Source organism: Pongo abelii, chromosome 4 (genome assembly GCF_028885655.2).
Source record: "Pongo abelii isolate AG06213 chromosome 4, NHGRI_mPonAbe1-v2.0_pri, whole genome shotgun sequence".
Classification (NCBI taxonomy): domain Eukaryota; kingdom Metazoa; phylum Chordata; class Mammalia; order Primates; family Hominidae; genus Pongo; species Pongo abelii.
The window spans coordinates 94,983,335-95,007,580 of record NC_071989.2 but is presented as its reverse complement, the minus strand read 5'-3'; the positions used below and the strand labels follow the sequence as shown (position 1 = coordinate 95,007,580).

Genomic DNA, 24,246 nt, shown 5'->3' with positions numbered 1-24,246 from the left:
AAACTTATTAAATATATATCACAGTAAGTTCAGAGCTCCATATTTACAACGTCTCTATCAAATGGGTTAATGATAAAAGTCTGAACTTACCCTTTTTCAGAAGATAACCTTTCTTAACAATGTTTTTATAAAAGGCATCCTTTGTTTTACGACGGATGGTATTATAGATTTCCTTGCCATCCACTGTGTCATTGAGTACTTGTTCTTGATCCTGAATTTTAAAAAACATTAAAATTATTTCATACATTCTTGATGGAAATGAAGTAAAAATCTATAAAATTACCAATTAAAAGCCAAAGTGCTTAAAATACTAAAATCTAGATACACATAACACATAAATGATCTTTTGCTTTCCAAAGAAATTCTCAGAAATGTTTCCTTATAATTTCAAAGAACACGGACAACAATGTTCACAGAAAGGTTTCTTTGCCAATCCCAAGAACAACTAATAAGTTGTCTGTTTCCGTGGATACCTAATAAGCTATTTTCAAATACAGTCAGTTATATTTTACAGCAAATAATGTTTTAAAAACATAAACTTGTCCCAGCATAACTGGTATATTAGGACCCAATATAAGCATAAAGCAAATTCATGTTTGCTTATGCACAATTGTGTCTGTGAGAAATGCTAGGTGAATACAGACAGCAGTACCAGGTGAACTAAGACATGAGAATGAACAAAACATACACATTTCAAATACCTAACAGTTCCCTCAATCCACTAAGTGTGTCACGTGCCACACCCATCCATCCACAGCTGGTGTTATAACCGTGATTTCAGATAATCCTTCTCTGCCACTCTGCAACATTCCCATGCTTCAACTCTACCAATGGCCATTTCCTCATGTAATGTACCTCTTTTTTTAAGGTAAATTGCCATATTTATTGTAGGATGTACGTATTTCTTAAAAAGAAAATGTATAAAACTAAGCAACATATTTATATTAGGTTCTTTCTTTCTTAATGTATCCCTGATGAAATTTCTAAGTGTTACACCCCTAACCTCACTTTTCCCAAAAGCCCTGTGGTTTTGACTGCCTGATTTTGCATCATGCTATGATTTTTAGGAATGCATATGTTACATTATAGCAGAACTTATATTAATTGCTAAATCCCCTGAGGAAAAGAATTATATCAGGATGCCTTTATCATGATGTTTCCAGAATAAATGAATCTTCAATTTTACTATTAAGGTCAACTGGACTCAGTTTTAGTTTTTTGGTTTCCTTTTTGAGTAGTTCTTACTATTTTGCAAGGATTAATATTTTATGACTTTTAGTCCATCTTACAAACTTCATGGATCCATTCAATCCTCTTATAAATCTAAGTTATGCTGTGGGATTTTCATAATCCTCTCTCTATCTTGAAACATTATGCTGTTTCATCATCCTAGGAACTATTTCATCATTACTCAGAATTATTCCCAAGTTAATGCTACAAAATTACTAAAATAATAAGAAAATAGAAGAATGAATTGCTTACAGCAGGGTTGACAAACTATGGCATGCATGCTAAATCCAGTCCACCACCTGTTTTTTATACATAAAGTTTTACTGGAACACAGCCATGCTCATTCCCTAACATGCTGTCTGTGGTTGCTTCCAGATAAAAAGACAGACTTTAGTGGACACACTAAATGAACTGCAAAACCCTTTACAGAAAACTTGCCAACCCCTGGCCTAGAGGATGATATAACTGAAATAAATAATCTCTATTGCATCACTCTGGGTGTGTGTGTATGTGTGTGTGTGTTTAACTGTGTTGCAAAGTATTGCAGCGTCTTTTGTAAAAACATAAAAGGCCATCTTTGCTGTCTTTTTAGCTTTGATTGAACGTACTTAAAATATTCAGAACTCTTTATTTTCTGCTCATAAATGATAAAGAGAAAAAAACTGATCCAGGAAGATGTTTGACAATTACAAAAATCAGAAAACGAATGCAAAGAAATAGCAGCACTCTAGACTCTATCATGATGGCAGAATCGATTTTGATAAACAAACCTCAGACTATGATATTTCAGATGATGATATACTTGAATTTTCTCAAACTCAAGAATCACTGAGTGAACCATATTACTTCTCTTATCCTGTTTTGCTAAAAAGAAATGAGACTATTTAAATTTTTGTATGTACATCAAAATTTACTTAATATGATTTGTGAATGGGCAAATATTAAAGGGCCTTTGTATAAAAAATTACTGAAAGTAAACATATAACATAGAAATTTTAAAATTCACTGGATTGATCACTCTTATGAACATCAATGTTAACTTGTGTTTTAAAATCTAAACAAAAATATTTTACAATTATGGAGCAATGGACACTGTACTCTCCAACAAAATTATGAGCCATCAGAGTTTTCAAAAGTACTGCATTTTGCTCACGCCTTTAATCCCAGCACTTTAGGAGGCCGAGGCGGGCAGATCATCTGAAGTCAGGAGTTCAAGACCAGCCTGGCCGACATGGTGAAACCCTGTCTCTAGAAAAATACAAAATTAGCTGGGCGTGGTGGCGCGTGCCTGTAATTCCAGCTACATGGGAGGCTGAGGCAGGAGAATCGCTTGAACCCAGGAGGCGGAGGTTGCAGTGAGCTCACGCCATTCCACTCCAAGCCTGAGCAAAAAGCAAAATTCCATCTCAAAAAAAAAAAAAAAAAAAACCACTGCATTTTGATAATACAAAAACAAGAAAGAATAAGCTAGATTCCAGTAGTGATGTACTTAAAATCTGGAATTGATATGATAGATACAATGCAAGAAGAACCAAAGTAATTACAAATAGAACTTATTAGACAAGTATCTGATTTCAAACCTGGAATCAGAATTTACAAGATGGCTGTGTTCCAGGTCTGTGCACGAAGGGTGAAGAACTGTTAGTTGCATTGAAAAGACTGTCCATTTCAGGTACGTAAGCCTTTCTAGACATGAAAACATGGACAAAAATTTGGGTACGCTACATTTAAATTCTTACTACATTTTCCAGTGAAGTTGTTTTTGGATTATACCCTTAATCTTGGTGATGCGAATTATTTGTAAAATGACTTGGGAATATAAAAAAATTAAAAGGGTACACTGGACCATGATGTTACAAACAGTGATGACTTTACTTTCCTGGTAATACAGATTTGTATTTATCAAATCTTTAGTTCAATGGTGATGGCACTTAGTATTAGCTGCAGAATGGAACATTCTTGGAGTCTGTCATTTAAGATGTGTAACCACACTAATATTTGGATTTAAATACTTGATTCCAAGATGCTCTATATAGGTCTTTTAAAAATCATATTAAAGTGGGGACTAGCCCACAAATCCTAAAGGATTCCAATACACTAGAAGATGCTATGGGCAAAAACACAACTTCACTTTTCTTTTTTTTTTTTTTTTTTTATTATTATTATACTTTAGGTTTTATGGTACATATGCGCAATGTACAGGTAAGTTACATATGTATACATGTGCCATGCTGGTGCGCTGCACCCACTAACTCGTCATCTAGCATTAGGTATATCTCCCAATGCTATCCCTCCCCCCTCCCCCCACCCCACAACAGTCCCCGAAGTGTGATGTTCCCCTTCAAGTCCTAGTCAATGAGAGGAGAAAGGCTTCTCTGCATGTTCCTTTTCTCAGCCCAAGAGATAGTTCTTAGATTTTTTACATTCCTCCCAAGGAAATTCAGTAATCTGATTGGTGAGAGTCTAACAGCCATTGAACCAAGCTTTTCCCTAGAAGTTACATGTGTAAGCTCCTGAAGGCAGACTTAACTTGCAGATCCTAGCTTTGTCACTTAATGTAGGAAAACACCATTTAATATATTAATTCAATAAATGTTTGTTGAGTCTCAGGCACTGTTGAAGTTCTTGAGAGACATCAGTGAACAAATCAAAGACCCCTATCCTCATGGAACTTATATTCTAACCAGGAAAAGATTAAAAATAAACATAAATAAATAAATTGTACTGTATGTTAGAAGGTAAGTGCTCTGCAGGGTTGAGCAAGTTGCAGTGTTAATTAAGGTGTCTAGGTAAGTGTCATTTGCTAATTTGCTAAATTTTGAGCAAAAACTTGAAAGATGTAAGAGTGAGGCTAGTGGATATCCAAGAGAAAATAATTTTGGACACAGTGAACAGCTACAGCAAAGATCCTAAGGAAGGAAAGAGTCTGGCTTATTTACAAATAATAGTACAGAAGCAAGTATGAGTGAAAAAGAGTGGCAGGAGGATAGTAGGAAGAGACGAGTTCAGAAAATTAATGGACTGCCACTGTTGGGTCTTGTATGCCATTCTAAGGACTTTGGCTTTTATTCTGAAAGAAATGGAGAACATTTTCAACTATTAAAACAGAGGAGTAACACGATCTGACATTTTAAATGGATCCCAGTGACTGCTGCGCAGCATGCAGCATAAGGGGACAAAGCTAGAAACTAGCAGATGAAGGCAGGTTTCTGGTGGTGGTCATATTCTAGACATATTTTGAAGGCAGAGTCAGTATGATCTTCCTGACAGGTTAGATATAAAGTACAGGAAGAAAAAAGAGAAGAATTGAGGATGATTTAAGTTATTAACCTCTCAGCTCTCAGTTCCCTTATCTTTGAAATAGGCATCATTATAGTGTCACCTTGGTAAAGTTGAAAAAATTAAATGAATGAATATGTATAAAAAACAGTGCTTAACATATAGTGCTCAAAAATGTAAGGCATTTTTATTATGGGGTATATTGTCTCAAAAGGCCCCTTTTTGTCTAATGCTTGCCTCACAAAGTGTTAATAGTTCCAGGAAGTAAGCAAACCTAGCTAGGACTCTGCTGTTTCTTAGCCTTTGCCAGCATCTTAGCCTGAGTGTGGGTACACAGGATCACCTCATTGGAAGATGAGGTGATTTGCCAGCTAATCAATTTGGCAATTAGTAAAAAGATAGTACTTCCTTTTGTACTAATAGTTAAAATCCTGCTTGAAGAATGAGTTTTATTATTCCCCAAACTTCTACTAAAACCTACTTTTCATCACCCCATGCTCCAAAATAATAGACTACAAATAGCACTTAATAGTTTCTGTGCAGCAATCAGTCAAATTACTTTATAATCAGCATCAATTATTTCTGAAGTATTCAAAGCATTATAGGCACTTTTGCAAAACCAATTGGAGGTTTGTTCAGTTATAAAACTAACACAAGAGCGAGGCATATTATATATCTCAAGTAATTCTTAAAGCAGTCTTATAACACATACTGCAAGTTTATTAGATGCCATATACTATTTCTTTTTCTTTTTTTTGAGATGGAGTCTCGTTCTGTCGCCCAGTCTGGAGTGCAGTGGTGGAATCTCGGCTCACTGCAACCTCCACCTCCCGGGTTCAAGTGATTCTCCTGCCTCAGCCTCCAGAGTAGCTGGGACTACAGTGGCATGCCACCACACCTGGCTAATTTTTTGTATTTTTAGTAGAGATGGGGTTTCACCGTGTTAGCCAGGATGGTCTTGATCAAAACTTAAATTAGAAAATTCTAAGTACAAATTCAGTATGGGGAAATGTATGATTTAATTTGGGGTCAAATAAAATTAAAATCACTAACTCAAAGAGCCAAGGGGAATTAGAATTGAGGATACAGCAATGGAACTATATGGCAGGATCTGTCATCTGGAGGCAAAGGCACCTCTGATCCTGAAAAAAGATCCTAGCCGTGGTCTAAAAAGCACTCACCCATATTATTTAAAAAATACACATATATAAAACATATATATATTTTTATATGTATGTGTATGTTATATGTTCTGGCTACCTTCTCTTCCAATTACTTTGCGGTAATAAAAAAAATTACTCAAAAAGCGAAACAAGATGGATGTTAAAATAGTATTTAGATAGGCAGCGAGGAAGACTGACATGGTGATAGGAAGGAGCACATTGAAGTGTAAGACATTAGTAACAATACAGGCAAGGATAAAGTAGGTATTTCTTGCTGGAAAGCAGAGAATCATTCATTCAATCAATATTTATTGAATATCTAATGTCAGGTACTGTTCTAAGCACTGGGAATCTCTGTTCTCATAGACCTTAAATTCTACTAGGAAAGCATGCAGGAATGAAGGAAAATATAGGCATACCTTGGAGGTATTTCGGATTTGGCTCCAGACCACCACAATAAAGCCAGCCATACGAATTTTTTTGGTTTCGCAGTGCATGTATAAGTTATGTTTACAACTATACTGTAGTCTACTAAGTGTGCAATAGCATTATGTCTAACAATGTACACGTGTTAATTTAAAAATATTTTATTACTAAAAACTGTTGGGGCAACCAAGGTGGCTCACAACTGTAATCTCAGCATTTTGGGAGACCAAGGCTTCTGCCTTGGAATTCAAGACTAGCCTGGGCAACAGAGCAAGACTCTATCTCTACAAAAAATATTAGCTAGGCATGGTGGTGTACACCTGTAGTCCTAGCTACTGGGGAGCCTGAGGCAGGAGGATTGCTTGAGCCCAGGAGCTCAAGGTTGCAGTGAGCTACAGTTGAACCACTGTACTCCAGCCTCAGCCACAGGGCAAGACCCTGACTCCGGAGGGGGAAAAAAAAAAAACTAACAATCATCTAGGACTTCAGTGAGTCATAATCTTTATGCTGGTGAAGGGTCTTGCCTTGATACTGATGTCTGCTAAGTGATTAGGGCAGTGGTTGCCAAAGGTTGGGGTGGTTGTGGCAATTTCTTAAAAATGAAGTCTGCTGCATCAATTGACTCTTCTTTCACAAAAGAAATTCCCTAAAATGCTGTTTGATACCATTTTACCCACAGTTGAACTTCTTCCAAAACGAGGCATTCCTCTCAAACTCTCTTGCTGCTTTATCAAGTTAAGTTTATAGAATATTCTAAATTATTTGTTTTCATTTCAGTAGTGATCACAGGATCTTCACAGGAGTAGATTCTATCTCAAGACACCACTTTCTTTTCTCATCCATAACAAGCAACTCCTCTTTCACTCCAGTTTCATCACAAAAGTGGAGTAATTCAGTCACATCTTAAAGCTCCACTTCCAAATTTAGTTCTCCTGCTACTTGTACCACATCTGCAGCTACCTCCTCCTCAAAGTCATCTTGTAGTCTTGAGCCCCTCAAAGTTATCCGTAAGAGTTGGAATCAGCTTCTTCCAAACTTCTGTTAATGTTGTTATTTTGGCCTCTGCCCATGAATCACAAATGTTCTTAATGGCCTCTAGAATGATGAATCCTTTCCAAAGGGTTTTCAATGTACCTTGCCCAGATCCATAAGAGTCACTACTTTTTGCAAACATAACATTATGAAATTATTTCTTAACTAAGGATTTGAAAGTCAAAATTACTCCTTGATCCATGGGCTGCAGAATATAAGCTGTGTTAGTTGGCATGAAAACAACAATCTCCTTGTACATCTCTGTCTGAGCTCTTGATTGTAGAGTTGCATTGTCAGTGATCAGTAACATTTTGAAAGGAATTGTTTGTTCTGAGCACTAGGTTTCAACAGTGGCTTTAAAATATTCAGTAAACCATGCTGTAAAGAGATGGGCTATCATGCAGGCTTTGTAGTTCCATTGACAGAGCACAGGCACAGTAGATTTGGCAAAATTCTGATGCTCCTAGGATTTTCAGAATAGTCAATGATTAATTGGTTTCAACCTAAAGTCACCAGCTGCATTAGCCCCTGAAAAGAGAGTCAGTCAGCCTGACCTTTGAAGCTTCGAAGCCAAGCATTAACTCTTGCCATGAAAGTCCTAGATAATATTTTCAGATAGAAGGATGTCTTCTTTACACTGAAAATCTGTTGTTTCTTCAACACTTATCTTCTGGATAACTTGCTAGTTATCTTCTGGAAAACTAGCTAGATGTTCTGGGTAACTTGCTACAGTTTCTTTGCTTCACCTTACACTTTTATGTTATGGAGATAGCATCTTTCCTTGAATCTTATGAATCAATCTCTGCTAGCTTCCAACTTTTCTTCTGGAGCTTCCTCACCTCTATCAGCCTTCACAGAATAGAAGAGAGTTAGAACCTTGCTTTGGATAGGCTTTGGCTTAAGGGAATGTTATCCCTGGTTTAATCTTCAATCCAGACCACTCAAATTTTCTCTATATCAGCAATAAGGGTGTTTCACTTTATTAATCATTCATGTGTTCAATGGAGTAGCACTTTCAATTTCCTTCAACAACTCTTCCTTTGCATTCACAACTTTGCTGTTTGGTGCAAGAGACCTAGCTTTCAGCCTATTTTGGCTTTCACCATGCCTCCCTAGGCTTAATCATTTCTAGCTTTTGACTTAATGTGAGAGACATGTGACTTTTCCTTTCACTTGACCATTTAGAGGCCACTGTAGGATTATTAATTGGCCCAATTTTAATAGTGTTGTGTCTGCAGAAATAGGAAGGCCCAAGGACAGGAAGAGAAACAGAACCAGCCAGTCAATGAAGCAGTCAGAACATACACTACATTTATTGATTAAGCTTGCAGTCTTCTTCAGATGTAGTTCATGGCACCCCAAAACAATTGCAACAGTAACATTAAAGATCACTGATCACAGATCAACATAACATATAATAGTGAAAAAGTTTGAAACATTTTAAGAATTACCAAAATGTGACACTAAGACACAAATGAGCACATGCTTTGGAAAAACAGTAGCAAAAGACGTCCTTGTTGCCACAAACCTTCAATTTGTAAAAAAAACTATCTTTGAAACATAATAAGGCAATGCACAATAAAATGAGGTGTGCCTGTATGTTAAAATGTGACAAGATTATGATGATTCTTGAATTTATATTTAGCTTCAGATTAATGATTCCTCACCCCCCACCCCGCCCCCCACCAATTAACTGCAATAAGTAGTAGCTATAGCCATGTGAAATGAACTTGTTAGGAGGAAACATCAAGAAAGTAGGCACACTACAAATCACTGTACAATTGCAGCTGGGTACCCAAAACCCTTAATAATCCTTTATGTCCCTAGAATAACAGTACCTCCATTTTCCACTTAGGAAAATTATTAATCCGTCTTTTGAAGCACCTTTTTCTAACCCCTGTTATACCATTTCCCTACCACACACTTCAGAAAGTGCAATGAGGAAGAAACAGAAGCTAATCACCCTAAGCGTTAATCAACTAATATTTAACAGGCGCTCTTGCTCAAGGCCAATCTTTCCTTTTATGTTCTAGATTCTATTCATTTTTGTCTAGGACCCTATCTGTAAGACACTGCCACCACCCATCTCCCCATACAACATCACTCTCCTCTTTACTACTATACAGTTTTTACTCAGAGTATACAGACATTCTCAAATTCTCTCACTGTAAAACTACAGGCAAATAAACAAAGAAAAAGTGTAAACCATTTTTTGCTCTAATCCTCTTCTATCAGTATTTTTTATTTCCTTTTATTACTCCCCAGGCTTTAATAAGCTGGCTGTGGTTAATCCCTGCTGTCTCTACTTTTGCCTCCAAAAAACTCACTCCTGGACCTACTGCAACTTACCTTCCTCCACGACTGCTTCTAATCTCAAAAAGCCACTAGGTTGTTCCTGATTACCTAAAATCAACATAGATAAAAACTAAAAGATTCTTACAGTTTACTTTCTAAAAAATCTAAATAATCTGTAGTTTTAAGTTGTATCCAATTTGAATTGTACAAATGTGTGCAAAAACATACCACCAAAATGCATTTTAAAATAAAATGCTAATTATTGCAATATGAAATGCAACACTGACCTGCATTGGTACAGGTTCCTTAAGATAATATCCTTCAACAATCTGTTCTTTTCGATAGTGATCTATGATGTCCCCAATGCTGTTAAAATAAAAATTTCTAATATTAATCTGTCTCATAAAAATGCAAAATCTTTAAAAATATGTGTAAACTTTCTTACCAAGGATTATCTAATTAGCAAATTTTTTTCAAAGCACATAACACAAATACATTAATAGAATAAATGATCATAACATTCATATTATTTTAGAAAAACCAGAATGTTCTTAATATAGATTTACAGGCCAGAATACATGGCCCAGATTCTGATTTTCCATACCCATCAAGTGGGCAGCCAGGTCAACAATACCATATTCAAAGAGTCACCATAAATGAGGAAATGATTAAAAGTCTACCTTTTTTTTCACCCCCAAGAGTACATATGAGATACTAAGAATGAAGAATTCACAGAAACATGGCATTTATTTAAGAAGCAGAGTTCAGGTAAATTAAGAATTTTTATTATCACATTTACACATACTGGTTTTATATCAGAAACAGGTCATAAAACACATGAAAAGCAGGCAAAAAGAAGAAAAAAAACCCCCAGCTAATCTTACATGTAGGATTATCACTATAGGGAGAAAAGCTTATTATTTTGATTAAAAGTGTTACAAATTGGGAAATATTGGGAAAATATTACAAAAAAATAAAATGACATACTGTATTTTAATATAAATTTTAGTGAACCACATATATTTTTAAATATAAAGTTGTTTCTCTATAATCAATAAGATCATTCTATTGTCCTGAATACGGAAATCTTGGAATTTTAAATCTTCCTTTAATATACTGGACAAATGGGAACTTTTGAGCCACCTAGGAAACACTTCTCCAGACAGATTTTGTTTAACCTACTATATATATATAATTAGAATATGTGTGTGTGTGTATCTTCAAGTATGTTATCTTCCCTATACTACAAAGTTAATTTAAAACAAATATAATAATGTTAAAAACCAAAACAAAAGGACCTGAAAAGTTAACTAGTAGTGTATGAATGAACTTAATACCAGAAGCAGCATTTAACACAAGCCACAGAGGGGTGTGGTGAAAATGAGATAAATAAAAGCATTATTAAAAGAACAAGCAAGGTTTTATGTTTTTAATAAAAAATCTAATACCATATAAATCCAAAATTGTTAAAAGAAAAATGAAAATCAGGAAATATATTTGAAGATAGCTAGATTCCACTAAAGAGATGACTATGTGTTTTAAAGCAAAAAGCACCAAATCTATGAAAATCAGTAAACATTGAAGGTTTTTGGGTTCAGTCACTGTAAAATACAATCAATCCACTGTAGCACCTCAATGTTACAATATAATTGTTTTCCATAAACTGAGAGAACAGGAAACCATGGGGAAGTACAATTCAGATTGTCCAGGAGCAAATTTAAAAGTGTGGGGCAACCAATCAGATAGGTTTTTACCAATGAGCTAGACTTAAGAGTTTTTTTAAAAATTACTCTTCCATTTATACTCTACCCAGAAACACCAAAATAAACCAGAATTTTCTAGACATTCATGTAAGTTCCAGCCATGAAATCAGACAGATTTACATCTCAGAAAACTAAAACATATTCAATGTAAACTTACTTTTGAAATAAGTGTGAGTTTCTAGAGACACTATGTTCTGTACTTTAATTTTTGCAATGCATTTAGCACATAAAACCATGTGCACTCTTCTTCTTGAAGTCTAGATAAATGTTAATATTGTCTCCTCAAGGTCTAGCCAAAATCCATTGTCTTCCTTCTCACCCCCCACTGAACTCTCATCTACTGATTCCCATGCATTTATATATCCCCTGAATTTATCACAGTCTGCATACCATACTTTCTTTTCTAATAAACCTGAGCACTAATAATGAAGAAACTTTATCTTTTTCTTTAATGTATTTACACAGGATTTGTACAGTATATTTCACAAAGCAGATAAGTCGATAAATGGCTGCTGAATTAAATTTGCTATTAAATGCCTCTTCTGCTTTTTTTAAAAAAAAACTCTGAATATAGGAACATTAAAGTTATGTCTTAACAGTTTCTAAATGAAAGACATAACTACTATCCCTCTTTATCAAGGTCTCATGTTTAGTTAATGGGGAGATGGGACAGCAGAGTATGGCTGTGTTTGATAGATTTATTGAAAAATCTTTCTTTATACATTTATATCTAACAATAAACAATAAGCACAAAGATTTATCTTCCTAGGAATTATTTCTGACATTACTAACATTAATGCTGAAATGAAGTATATATTTCCAAAACAATTACAAAATCCTTCATTTTCACAGCACCTGATTCACATAATTTGGGGCTTTTTAAAAAAGTTTAATGTTAAAACTAGAAACAATAAGATGAATTTATAAACAAATTCACAGGGAAGAAAAATTATAAAAATCAAAGTTCTGGGGGAATGGTCAAGGCCACTAAATTAACATATATTTAACTTTTTTTTTTTTAATCCTCATTTTGAAAACATAATATTGCAATAATTTGGACAGAAATCTACTTAAAATACTTCTTTTTTCATGTTCCATCATGGTGTTCAGCAACAAAAAGTGACCACCTTTACATGTTTTACCGACTGCCTCCAGTATGTAGGAAGAATTTCCAGTTTTGTGTGATGTATCATAAGGAAGTTTAAGTTAGTAACAAAACGAACTTCAAAAAAATAAATTCATGTAAATTATTTTATCTTTAAAAAGGATCTCAATATGGACATTTATTCAGTTAAGAAGATGATATGTTTTCAATGCATTATTTTGTATGTTCTAAATCTCCAGAAAACTGGAATTGGGAAAAATTACATTCTTAAAGAGCTCAAATTGCAGCTAGCTGTATTTTCAGTAAGGACATCTAGAACTCAGATTGTCATGTAGAAAGTACTCAAGCAACCTGTATATGAGGTAGGCAAAAGGGTACAGCTGCCTAGACTCACATCTTACATTTGATGTCTTTTAACAGTCAACTGAGCTTCCAGCAATCAACTAGAACTTGTTTTTGTTTTCTGTTTTTTTTTTTTCAGATAAACAAGCTACAGAATCTCTATTCACTCAAATGTCTAGTTTGACAAATTCTAATTTGGATAGAGAATGCTGCTGTGGTACTGAGGGGTTAAACTAGGCAAATACAAGCATTTTAGAACAAGATTATGCCAGCCTCTGAAATAGGAAATAGAGAGTTATTAGGTATAGGAAAACCTTTATGTTCACAAATGAAGATTATTTTCTATTTGACAGAAAAATTGCTGACATTCTATCATACTGGTTTCTTCTATTAACTTATTTTCCTAATCAAGTAACTATAATTCATTCTGAGTTTTGGGACAAACAATGAGTTTACTTTGAAAGTGAGAAGTAAAAACCAACAATCACATATAAGAAATGTCAACTTGAGAACAACTCAGTTACATGACAACATCTGTATAATAAGTCTCAGGTATCTTTAGAAACTTTTTTTTTCCTACTAAAGTATCTCACTGATAAAATAATGTTGATATATTTTCTTTTCCTAAGATATTTTGCTCCTCCTACAGATAACACATGAATTTAGTAAATTTGTTGCAAATAGCTTATGTCTAATTTTTAAAATCACAAAAATTGTTTGGAAGGAAACAAAGTATAAGTTACTAATTTGTATTCATATTTGACACTGTCTAAAGAATTCTTGGGCATGACTACTATGAAATTATATTGAAGGTCTTATAATTTTTAGAAGTTAGAAACTTTTATATAATTTTGACTCTGAATACTATATTATCAAGATTTCAACTATTTTTGCCAAAAGTAAAAGATAGCTAAAAAATTATGATTTACCTGTTATAATACCGGCCTCCCATCATAAACTGATTGTTTGGCGTTGGACATATTTTAAATCGCTGAATATTTTCATTGGTCCGGAAATAAAGTGAATAATCACCAGGAGTATTATCTGAGGGCCTCACAAGAAAACTGCAGACTTGACCAACTGTAAAAATTAAGCTGTTAGTTTTTCCCTAATTATCAAATAAAAAAGAAAAGATGTTAAGTAGTAGTATTACAAAGTGCATTCAAAGTCATAAACATATGTAAATTTTCACCAGGAACTTGTTTTTTTTTAAGATAATTTCTTTCAAATTTTCCAGTTTATGATTCACAACCATCCACATTGCTTGTCTGCTATCTCTCTGGTGTATCTTACCAGCTTTAATACATAAAAATAGACAGCAGAAATTTTGCAGCAGTAACTTCTGGTCAGTAATATCTACACCTGTCATAATTTGGAAGGAACCTAAGCACAGTTAGGGAATACTGGCTAAAACTGCTAAATTCTGTATGTAAATCTTTGTAATAAGAAGATTCTAAAAAGTGAAGACCAGTTTGCTTAAGAATACTCTGTGCTTAATCAATGTTCTCAATTAATCATTAAGCAGTAATGACTGTGCCAGGCACAGTGGCACATGCATATAATCCCAGCTATTCAGGAGGATCACTTGAGCCCAGGAGTTTGATACCAGCCTGGACAACACGGCAAGATCCTGCATCTTAAAAAAAAATAATAATAAAAAGTAATGACTGTAATAAAATAGTACCAAAAGCTTTTTATAAAGGTAAATTCAAAACAACTGAAATATGTGTATACATTATCAAAATCAATACACATACACTATATTTTATTCAATAGGTATGCTCCTGAAAGGAATTATAGAAGCAAATTATCATATATTAAATATGACATATTAACTTTAGAGAAGTATTTCTGATATCTTTGACTGGCAGTGACTCATAATACTTAGATGCTCTGCCTTTTCTCCATTTAAGTCCAAATGATCCAGAAAAGATCAGGACTTGATTGTTTTTAGGAAAGCACACTGAATGCTTAGATTGTAAGATATAATTTGAGGGGTAAATTACTAATAGTTCCAATCATCCAGTCAAGGCACTTATGAAGTAACTTCATGTTCAGTAAAAAGAAAAAAATAAATCTCCTTAAACTGAATCTTCAAGGCTTAATACATAAGTAAACATAAAAATTACAGAAATTGATTGTATAATATGGGCTAAAATGAAAGTGTTTCTAAGTTGATACAACAACTCTTAGTGACAAGAATCCAAGATACTCTCTAAATTTCTTCTAGAATATGATAGGAATTTCATGCAAGACTGTGCATGCAAGTGCTTATTGGTACTTCTCAGGAGAGAATATCCCACCAGATCCTCAAAAGAGCACATGACACAAAGAAAATGCAAACTAATGTATTAAGGAAATTAAGTTTAGCTCCTTTTCAACCTTGTATGCCTTAAAACAAAAGTACCTCAAGTACTTGGTGGTTCACGTTCCAAAAAAGAAACATATCCAAAATTCAATAAATTCACTAAACTACGTATTTTTGGTTCCACACTGAAATAGCTGACAGAATGTCATTTTGGTGTAAAATTTCTTCTCTATTACTATCATATAGCATTATCATAATCTTTTTTAACTTATTTTTTGAACCTACTTAACCTACATCTTCACAATAAAATTGAGTACTTCAAAAACTATCTCAAATCTTTCAAAAGAATAAAGTATTAATTTAGAATGCAATGCTTTATGGATTAAAACAATTCAGATTACCTCTTTAATTAGTGTTATCACCACAAGAATCTATTTCACCAAATACAGAAACTATTGAATAGTCAACATTTTTGAAGAACTGAAACTTTTAAATTACATACTAAAGCTTAAACTTGTCTGAAATCTTTATAAGATGTGGTTTGCCGAAGAAATGCTTGGTATTTAAATTAATTCAGCCTTAAATATTTAGTAAGAATAAACAATGACAGGATGGTTAAAACCACAATACAAGTCAATTTTTACTTTGTATTTATAAGCATAAGAGTTTTGGGAAATGTTAAAATTAATACATAATAAAGCTCAATCATATAATTCCACAAGTATACAAAGATAAACACAAGAATGTCTGCTATAGCTGAACACCAAAAGAATAAAAACTATACAATATCGTTCTACTGAAGACTAGTTAATTATGGTATTTATATAATGAAAAGTTTAAATCCATAAAAGAGAGTAATGAAAATTTTTATCTGCAGATACAGAATCATCTCCCAATATATATCTAACATGAAAAAAGTGTGTTGCATGTTCCTGTCTGTGTATGTCTAGGGGTGAGAAAGATTCACAGAGACACAGAAAACTTCTAGAAACATATGGGAAAAAAAAACTGTCAGTGTTACTTCTGAGGAAGTTGACAGGGGCCTGGGGATAAAAGAAAAACACACTTGACTAAATTTTATAACACATGTATGTTTAAAATACAAATAAAAACACCAGCTTCTTAGTACTGGACACGAAATTATAACATGCATAAACAGTAACTGAATGCTAAAGGCAAAGCACATGATAAATGGTTTGTTCACTTTTTTATTCTCTTTAAATAGACATTAGAAAAGCAAGTAAATAAGTAAGTACCTGTCATTAGTAAATTATAAGCTTCCTGTTTGGAAATCTTCCCATGGAACCATCTTAAAAAGAGAATAAATTAGATATATAAATAAAGTCCTTTTTGCTGTTATCATATGATCAAAATTAAACAACCAATATAGTAAGTTTAATTCAAAGTGATAAAATAAATGCAATTAATCAAATCATGTCATTCTTATTACATTTTAATACATTTTATATACATATTATATTTAATTTCAACAAAATGTAGTAAAACTAGAAACTATCAAATATAAACTACAATTTTCATTACCAATACAAAAATGGCAACAATTTTTAATCCTGATAATAACAGACTGTTACAGGTCTTTTTTTTCTTTTTATGGGGTAAGGGGAAGGAGGAGTAGTACAGATAGAGCCTACTCCAGAACTTCCCTGAGAAAATTAATGAATTCATTTCTGAATTTTCCTATAACATCTGATAAATTCTCTCTTCAAATAAAATCAAGATATTGACTCTTACTTTGCTGAAAGTCAGAATATAAGATTGAGTGATAAGAATGAGTGGATACCACCATCGAGAACTGAAAGAAAAGAAGGACTTAGTGTTCCCAACTCTATTTGAGCTAACAGCCTATCAAACTAGGTTGCTATGTATTTAATATTCTGTATTCTTAAATTAAGCCTTTAGAAATTATTATAAAAGGCATCATAGTCAAGACATAGAGCATACAATAACCTAAGTATTTAAATTTTACCTTCAAATAAAATGATATATCTGATTTAAAAAGTAATTACTAGTCATCAAAGTACATAAAATCACCTCTTATTTACCTGAAGGCCTATTATCTATCTTGCTGATTAACACATCTTAATGCCAGGCTGACAATTCCCGATCCCTTATCTACTACTCTGTGGGATCTTCTTAGGGTCTACAAGTATTTTTAATAATAAAGACCAAGCTGGAAAGTAAACATACGACTAAAATATATAAGTGCTCGAAAGTCCAGTGTGACAGGTTAAGAGGTCATTCACATTGTTTTAAATGATCCATACAATTATTACTGGTGAAGTATGAAAATATAACTGAATTTTTAAATTTTCACATGAATGAAAAGGTAAACTTTTCTTTAACACCATTCCAAGCATTAACTCACTAATTCAGATCTCCTGGTGTTCCCTGTGTAAATTTTGAATAATATAAAGCAATAATACAACAACTAAAACAGTTCAGACTACAAGTAGTGAGGTTCTATACTGCATTCAAGTATAGGCTAAATGACCACTTACTACAAATGCTAGAGCAGGATTTTTATATTCTGGAGGAGAGTCAACTACATGACCTGACCTCCAAGGCTAATCCTCTACTTCTACAGTTTGAAAAAAATTCAAAAAAAGAAGGGTAAAAAAATGATAGGGTTTACAGATGAACAAGATTATTTAGCATAAGCACAGTCTGAAGCCAAAGTGGCAATATCTCTTTCTAAAGAGTTTTCATTTCATTTTTCAGACATTTATTCCCATATAAAATTTATATATTTCAACCACATGGTTTGCAACAGTGATAAAAAGATGAGTCCCTGCTCTTATGAAGTTCCCACTCCTAGGCCAGGCGTGGGAACTGGGATCACACCTGTAATCCCAGTACTTTCGGAGGCCAAGGCAGGAGGATCTCTTGAGCCCAAGAGTCCAAGACCAGCCTGGGCAACATAGTGAGACCCTATCTAACTATAGAAACAATGTAGAAACTATAATAAGCACAGTGATAGGTATTGCCGAAGGCATTCTGGGAATAACAGAGAAAGGTACCAATACTGTTGAGTGTGTAGAGAGGAAAATAAAGGAAGATTTTCTAGGGGGAAGTGATGAATGAGCTAAGTATGAATGGAAGAATTCTGGCCTAGGAAGCAGCTTGCGCAAAGGTATAAAGAAAAATAGCTAGGAGCAATGGCTCACACCTGTAATCCCAACACTTTGGAAGGCCAAGGTGGGAGGATCATTTGAGGCCAGGAGTTTGAGACCAGTCTGGGCAGCATAGTAAGACCTCATCTTTACAAAAAAAAAAAAAAAAAAAAATTACAACATTTGCCAGGTGTGGTGGTACACACCTGTAGTCTCAGCTACTCAGGAGGCTCAGGCAGGAGGATCACTTGAGCCCAGGAGTTTGAGGTGAACTATGATAGCGCTACTGCACTCCGGCTTGGGCAATGGCAAGAACCTATCTCTAAAACAATAAAGAAAAAAGTATTATGCATTTGAAGACCTACATGCTGGAGATTAGGAAACTAGTGATGATAAGTACTAGGAACAGTAAAGGACAAAATAACCAGATAACAGATCATTTTTTAGGCTCTGCTAAGGTAAAGGTGGAGAATCAGTATAAGATTCAATTTTTTAATTTTTATTTTTTCTGTTTTTATGGGTAATGTATACAACTATTTTGTTTATTTTTATGGGGTACCAGTGATGTTTTGATACAAGCATATAATGTTTAATGATCAAGTCAGGATAAATGGGGTATCCATCACCTCAAGCACATATAATCATTTCTTTGTATTAGGCATATTCAAATTCCACTCTTCTAGTTATTTCTAAATATCCAGTAAATTAGATCTTATTCATTCTATCTAGATGTATTTTTGTACCTATTAATCAGCCATATTGTAACCCCTCTTCCCTGCTACCCTTCCCACCTTTTGGTAACCACCATTCTACTATCTATCTCCCTGAGTTCAATTTTCTAATATTTTGCACTCATATGAGTGAGAACACATGGTATTTGTCTTTCTGTGCCTGGCTTATTTCACTTAACATGGTATTTGCCAGTTCCATTCATGTTGCTGTGAACGACAGGATTTCATTCTTGTTTATGGCTGAATAGTATTCCATTGTGTGTATGTACTATATTTTCTTTATCCATTCATCCACTGATGAACACTTAGGGTGATTAAACATCTCGGCTATTGTGAATGGTGCTGAAACATAGGAGTGCAGCTGTCTCTTTGATACACTGATTTCCTTTCTTTTGGATATATACCCAGCAGTGGGATTGCCGGATCATATGGTAGCTTTATTTTTAATTTTTTGAAGAACTTCCATGCTGTGCTCTATAGTAACTGCACTCATTTACATTCCCACCAACAGGGTACAAGGGTTCCCTTTTCTCCACATCCTCACCAGCATACATTATAGCCTATCTTTTGGATAAAAGCCATTATAACTGGGGTGAAATGAAAATCTCATTGTAGTTCTGATTTGCATTTATCTGGTGATTAGTAATGAATGGTGAGCATTTTTTCATAGACCTGCTGGCAATTAAGGATTTTAAGTGAAAATGTGATTCAATCTAGGTAGATTATTCCAGCTACTGGATAAAAGGATTTGATGAGGCTAAAGAGTCAAGGGAGATCAACTTGGAGGTTACTGCTATATCAAATCCTGGCAGGAGATTTAAAAAGGCCTGAACTAGAATGTAGTTATTTAAGATTTGAGAAGGCAGTAAACATTTAAGAAATACTTTAGGAGATAAAATCATCAGGACTTGGTGCCTATATCATGTAAATAGGGAGCTGGAAAGAAATTCAACCAAAGTTATACCATCTATTTAATCTCAAAGGTTACTTGTAGATGTTACTGAGGACACTTTAAAGAATTTAAAGTACTGCCACAGTCCCTATATTAGGAAATTAAAGGGAACAAACATACACATAAAATAAACCAACAATGCAAATTTAAGTTATGCTAAATACTAATTAAGAAATTACATAAAGTTAAGAAAAATGTAAGAATGACAATGCTATCAGATAAAAAGACTTCCGAGTGAAAGTGGGATTTATATTTTATACTATGAGAAAATTGATGTAGCTTTAAATGTTTACTGGCATTTAACCTACATTTTTAAATTTAAAATTCCATTGCTATTATCTAAAATAAAAAAACCTAGATTTATGGTCTTTTTTTGAAAATCAGAAGGATCTAACAACACTAGACTCACATTCCTACACATATCAACTAGACAACTAGACAGAGTGATTACCTTACAATAGGCAAACACTTTCTAGTTTTCTACTTCCCACAGTTTTCCCTAACACCATGAGTGAATATTAGTTGCCATTTATTACCACACGTACAGTGTTGTTTTTTGATAGTAGGGACATAGTTCCATGTACCTTGATCTCTAGCAAAGAGGGAAAATAAGAAAGACCAAGATTATTGTGTCTAAAGAAAACTGGGAATATATATACTTGACCCACTTCACTTGCTTACATTGTCTGTCTGATTCTTCCAAGCATTAATTAGAATTTGCAACTCCTAGCCGGGCACAGTGGCTCATGCCTGTAATTCCAGCACTTTGGGAGGCCGAGGCTGGTAGATTACTTGAGTTCAGGAGTTCAAGACAAGCCTAGCCAACATGGCAAAACCGCATCTCTACTAAAGGTACAATAATCAGCCTAGCGTGGTGGTGTGCGCCAGTGGTCCCAGCTACTCAGGAGGCTGAGGCAGAGAATCGTTTGAATCCAGGAGGCAGGGGTTGCAGTGAGCAGAGATCGTGCCATTGCACTCCAGCCTGGGCAACAGAGCAAGACTCTGTCTCAAAAAAAGAAAAAAAAAAAGAAAAAATAACAAAAAAAAGAATTTGAAACTCCTGATATAGGTAGAGAGGAGACTTCAAACTAATACAAACAGCAGGGTACAGTCTCACTAATGGAGTCTATTTTGTAGCTACAAGAAACAATAAAAATGAACTCAGAATATATCTTACATATTCCATTTACAAAAGGGTGAAGCATTAAACAAGGTGACTGCAAATGGAGTAGTCAGTTGAATGTTTTTATATTCTAATGGTTAGAAAACAGAAAAAGCAAACACTTGAGGCAAGCCTCAAGTTCCATCCCTAAATGCTGAAAGATAAGAAAAAAATGTTGTACTGAAAAGATATTAGGAGATGAATAGTCTATTAAAATGTGAGTAAGAGAGAATTGGGATTAATGGTTCAGATCTTCAAAAGAAAACTTACATATACATAAAATCAGTCTGAAGATTATGAAAAAAAAAAGACCTTGCTGAATTTTATTAAAATTGTGAAGAACCGTTATTTTGGGGGGATAAAAGATATGGCTATAAAACAAGAAATACTATTAATAACCAAGAAATACTATGAATAATTTTAAAATGTGCCGAATTGTGACATTCATAATGTTATAAATGTAGTGTTTATTCAAAGTCTTCAGTGTGGTGATAAGAAGAGTTATATTTAGTTATCAGCTACCTTTTATTTAAAAATAAGACTTTATCACTAGATCCTTAAGAAAATATTTAGAAATCAGTTCCCTAAGCCAAATTTAAAAGTTAAGTCAGTCCAAAAACTTAAAAAAAAATTTTTTTGGCCAAAGTTTTCCAATTAGTAAATTTACAATATAGATTTATTTTTTCATTTTAATAATTAACACAAACTCACATTTTTCCTTCATGTGGATCTTCTTCCCGGCCCTAAAGGGAAGACATTAAGACAGTATTTTATATAATTAACTATTAATCTACTTTTATTAAAATTCATGAAAATCATATCTTCAAACATATCCCCACACTATCCTTATTTATATGTATATAAAAAAAGATGTTTCTGTTCAGTAAATACCTTTCAATACCTCTCTTAATCTTTTCTTGTTGCCATTACCCTAACTCAGGCCCTCTTATCGACTTTTCTTAAACAACAGCCCAACTAATATAATTATGTCCTACTCCACCACTCTAATCTGGATACATCAGTTTCAACAGCAGCTTTGCCCTACATTAAGAAAAACCAAACAAAAAAAAAACACCTCCCTACTGCCTACAAATTTCTTGTTCTGCAACTGAAGTCATTTACCACAGGACTCAAGTCTACATTTCCTGTCTCATACTACCAATTGTTTTTTGGTTCCTATACCATGGTCACACATAACTTCCTATTTGCCAATCTCCCACCACTGTAGCGTGTACTTTTTGTTCTTAGAATGTACTTTCCACTTTTTGCTTTCTACTTGTTAGATAAATACCTAACCAATCTGGGAAGGAACTATCTCAAATGCTACCTCTTCAGTAAGACATTCTGAGCCCGTAAAAAGTGAACATCAACTTCTACTTTGAATACAAAAGACATCCCCCTTTTACCATGTTTTGAACTTTATTTTATTCTATATTCCTCTGATTTAAGATACAATAGTGTTACTCATTCCACTATTATGGAGAAAAATGGTCTAACTACATATGGATTTACTTCCTCACAATTTGGTCCTCACTCATTAAATATCTAATCAAACTAAAATTACACACTCACTGAATGCTACTATATCCAAGGGAGTAGGCTAAAAAAAAAAAAAAAAAAACTATAAAAATGATAGCACTATCATTGTGTCACTGCCCAAAAGGAGTTAATCTCTTGTAGAAGAGGTTTACACAATAAATTAATTTTAGACAGTGTAACAGAATGCAGAATTAACAAGGTGCTATGGAAATACAGAAGGAAACAATTTTGCCTAAGAGACTCCAGAAAGGCATAAATCCTCTGTGAAACAGGGATGACATATGAACTGAGCGGATAAAGATGAATCAAATTTTACAAGGCAAACTATCAGGGCAGGAATGTCAAGGAAGAGGGAAAACTATAAACATAGGAACATTCATTTACTCAACAAACATTTACTGAATGCCTACTAATGCCAGATACTATTCTAGGCAATGGTAATACACCAGTGAATCAGAGACAAAAATCCCTCCCCTCAGAGAGCATACATTCTAGAGTTAATACATAAAAGTATAAATGTGTCTGGGGAACTGTAATTAGAATTTTAGAAGGAGAAATTCCTTAAATCTAACCACTAACTGAATGCCCGAAACATCTTCACAGACTAGACAATGTCCAAATGGTTGTTCAATCTACAAGGAATTCACTACCCTCTAATAAAGCCCATCATGAAAGTTATTCTACATATTGGAGTGAAAATTGTTTATAACTGACGTGGAATTATTCCACTATTAATTTATAATGTTACTATAGTCATTTTTAGCAACCACATCACATTATTCACTCATACTGAGTTGCTAACTTTTTCCTTGATCCCTTGTACTGATGTGAGGTCATGTCTCCTTATTCTAGTTTGGGTTGTTATTATTATTTTTCTGTATACATTGAGTAATTTTCACTTTTCTTTAAAGTTTATCTTGTTAAATTTGATCCAGAATTCCAAGAGCTCAAGAAAAGTTCAACTATAGTGCAATTCCTTTAAGTAATCAGGATGGGGAAGATGGTGGTACAGCAAGGAGAGGGAAACCCAAACTAAAAGTTGTAACTAACAAATTTTATAGGAAAGCTATCATAGTAAGATGCTTCAGTACGAATACCGTTTGCCTATATGGAATAAATATCTCTTTTACTGTAGAATACAGAATACTAATCTAGGAATTAGGAGTCCTAATCCTAGCTCTTTCACTAAATAACTATATGACTATGAGTATGGACTGTATTACACCATTTCCTCAACTTTTTCCTCCTCTACTCAGTATGTTTTACTTCTATGGATCAAGATTCGGTTGCCAGAATAGGCAGGTAAGAGAATTAATAGGAAAAAACAATATTCTCCACTGCAGTCTTCCAAGAGCAATACTATTCAGAATATTATCAGGTCTGTGGCATAATTTAAAAACAGTAGCTCTGAAGGCTGTAAAAGACAACAGAAAGCCACTCCATCTCGCTAGAAAAATCTAAAAGGAAAGGGACAATTCCAAAGTTATAATGTATAATATATTTGATACTGAGTATTGTCTCTGAAATATAAAAGCCGTTCAAATGCTGACCTGTTATTAAAAATGCACCTGGTAATTGATATCATATGATAACGTATTATATGATGGAAACAAAAACAAGGACGAGATTCAAAATGTAGAACCATGTGATAATATATGTATAATATAAATGAATTCTTCCAAGTTTACTGGAAAATTATACATATATTTGAAAGATAATCTAAAACCAAACATGTGTAACCAGTTGAGGTTTCATGATCAGATTGATATAACTTCATTTATGAGGAAG

General features: G+C 33.9%; 1 protein-coding gene across 4 annotated transcripts in view; it reads right to left on the bottom strand.

The window, feature by feature from the left end:
• Positions 1 to 24,246, bottom strand: part of RASA1 (RAS p21 protein activator 1) — a 121,671-nt gene that overhangs the window by 29,470 nt on the left and 67,955 nt on the right. For all 4 annotated transcript variants that reach the window (XM_054555038.1, NM_001131793.1, XM_063723868.1 and 1 more), the window contains 5 exon segments: positions 21,631 to 21,662; positions 16,200 to 16,252; positions 13,565 to 13,715; positions 9,713 to 9,791; positions 91 to 211 (listed from right to left, as the gene is read on the bottom strand). In XM_054555038.1, the coding sequence (XP_054411013.1) occupies positions 91 to 211; positions 9,713 to 9,791; positions 13,565 to 13,715; positions 16,200 to 16,252; positions 21,631 to 21,662 (436 nt within the window).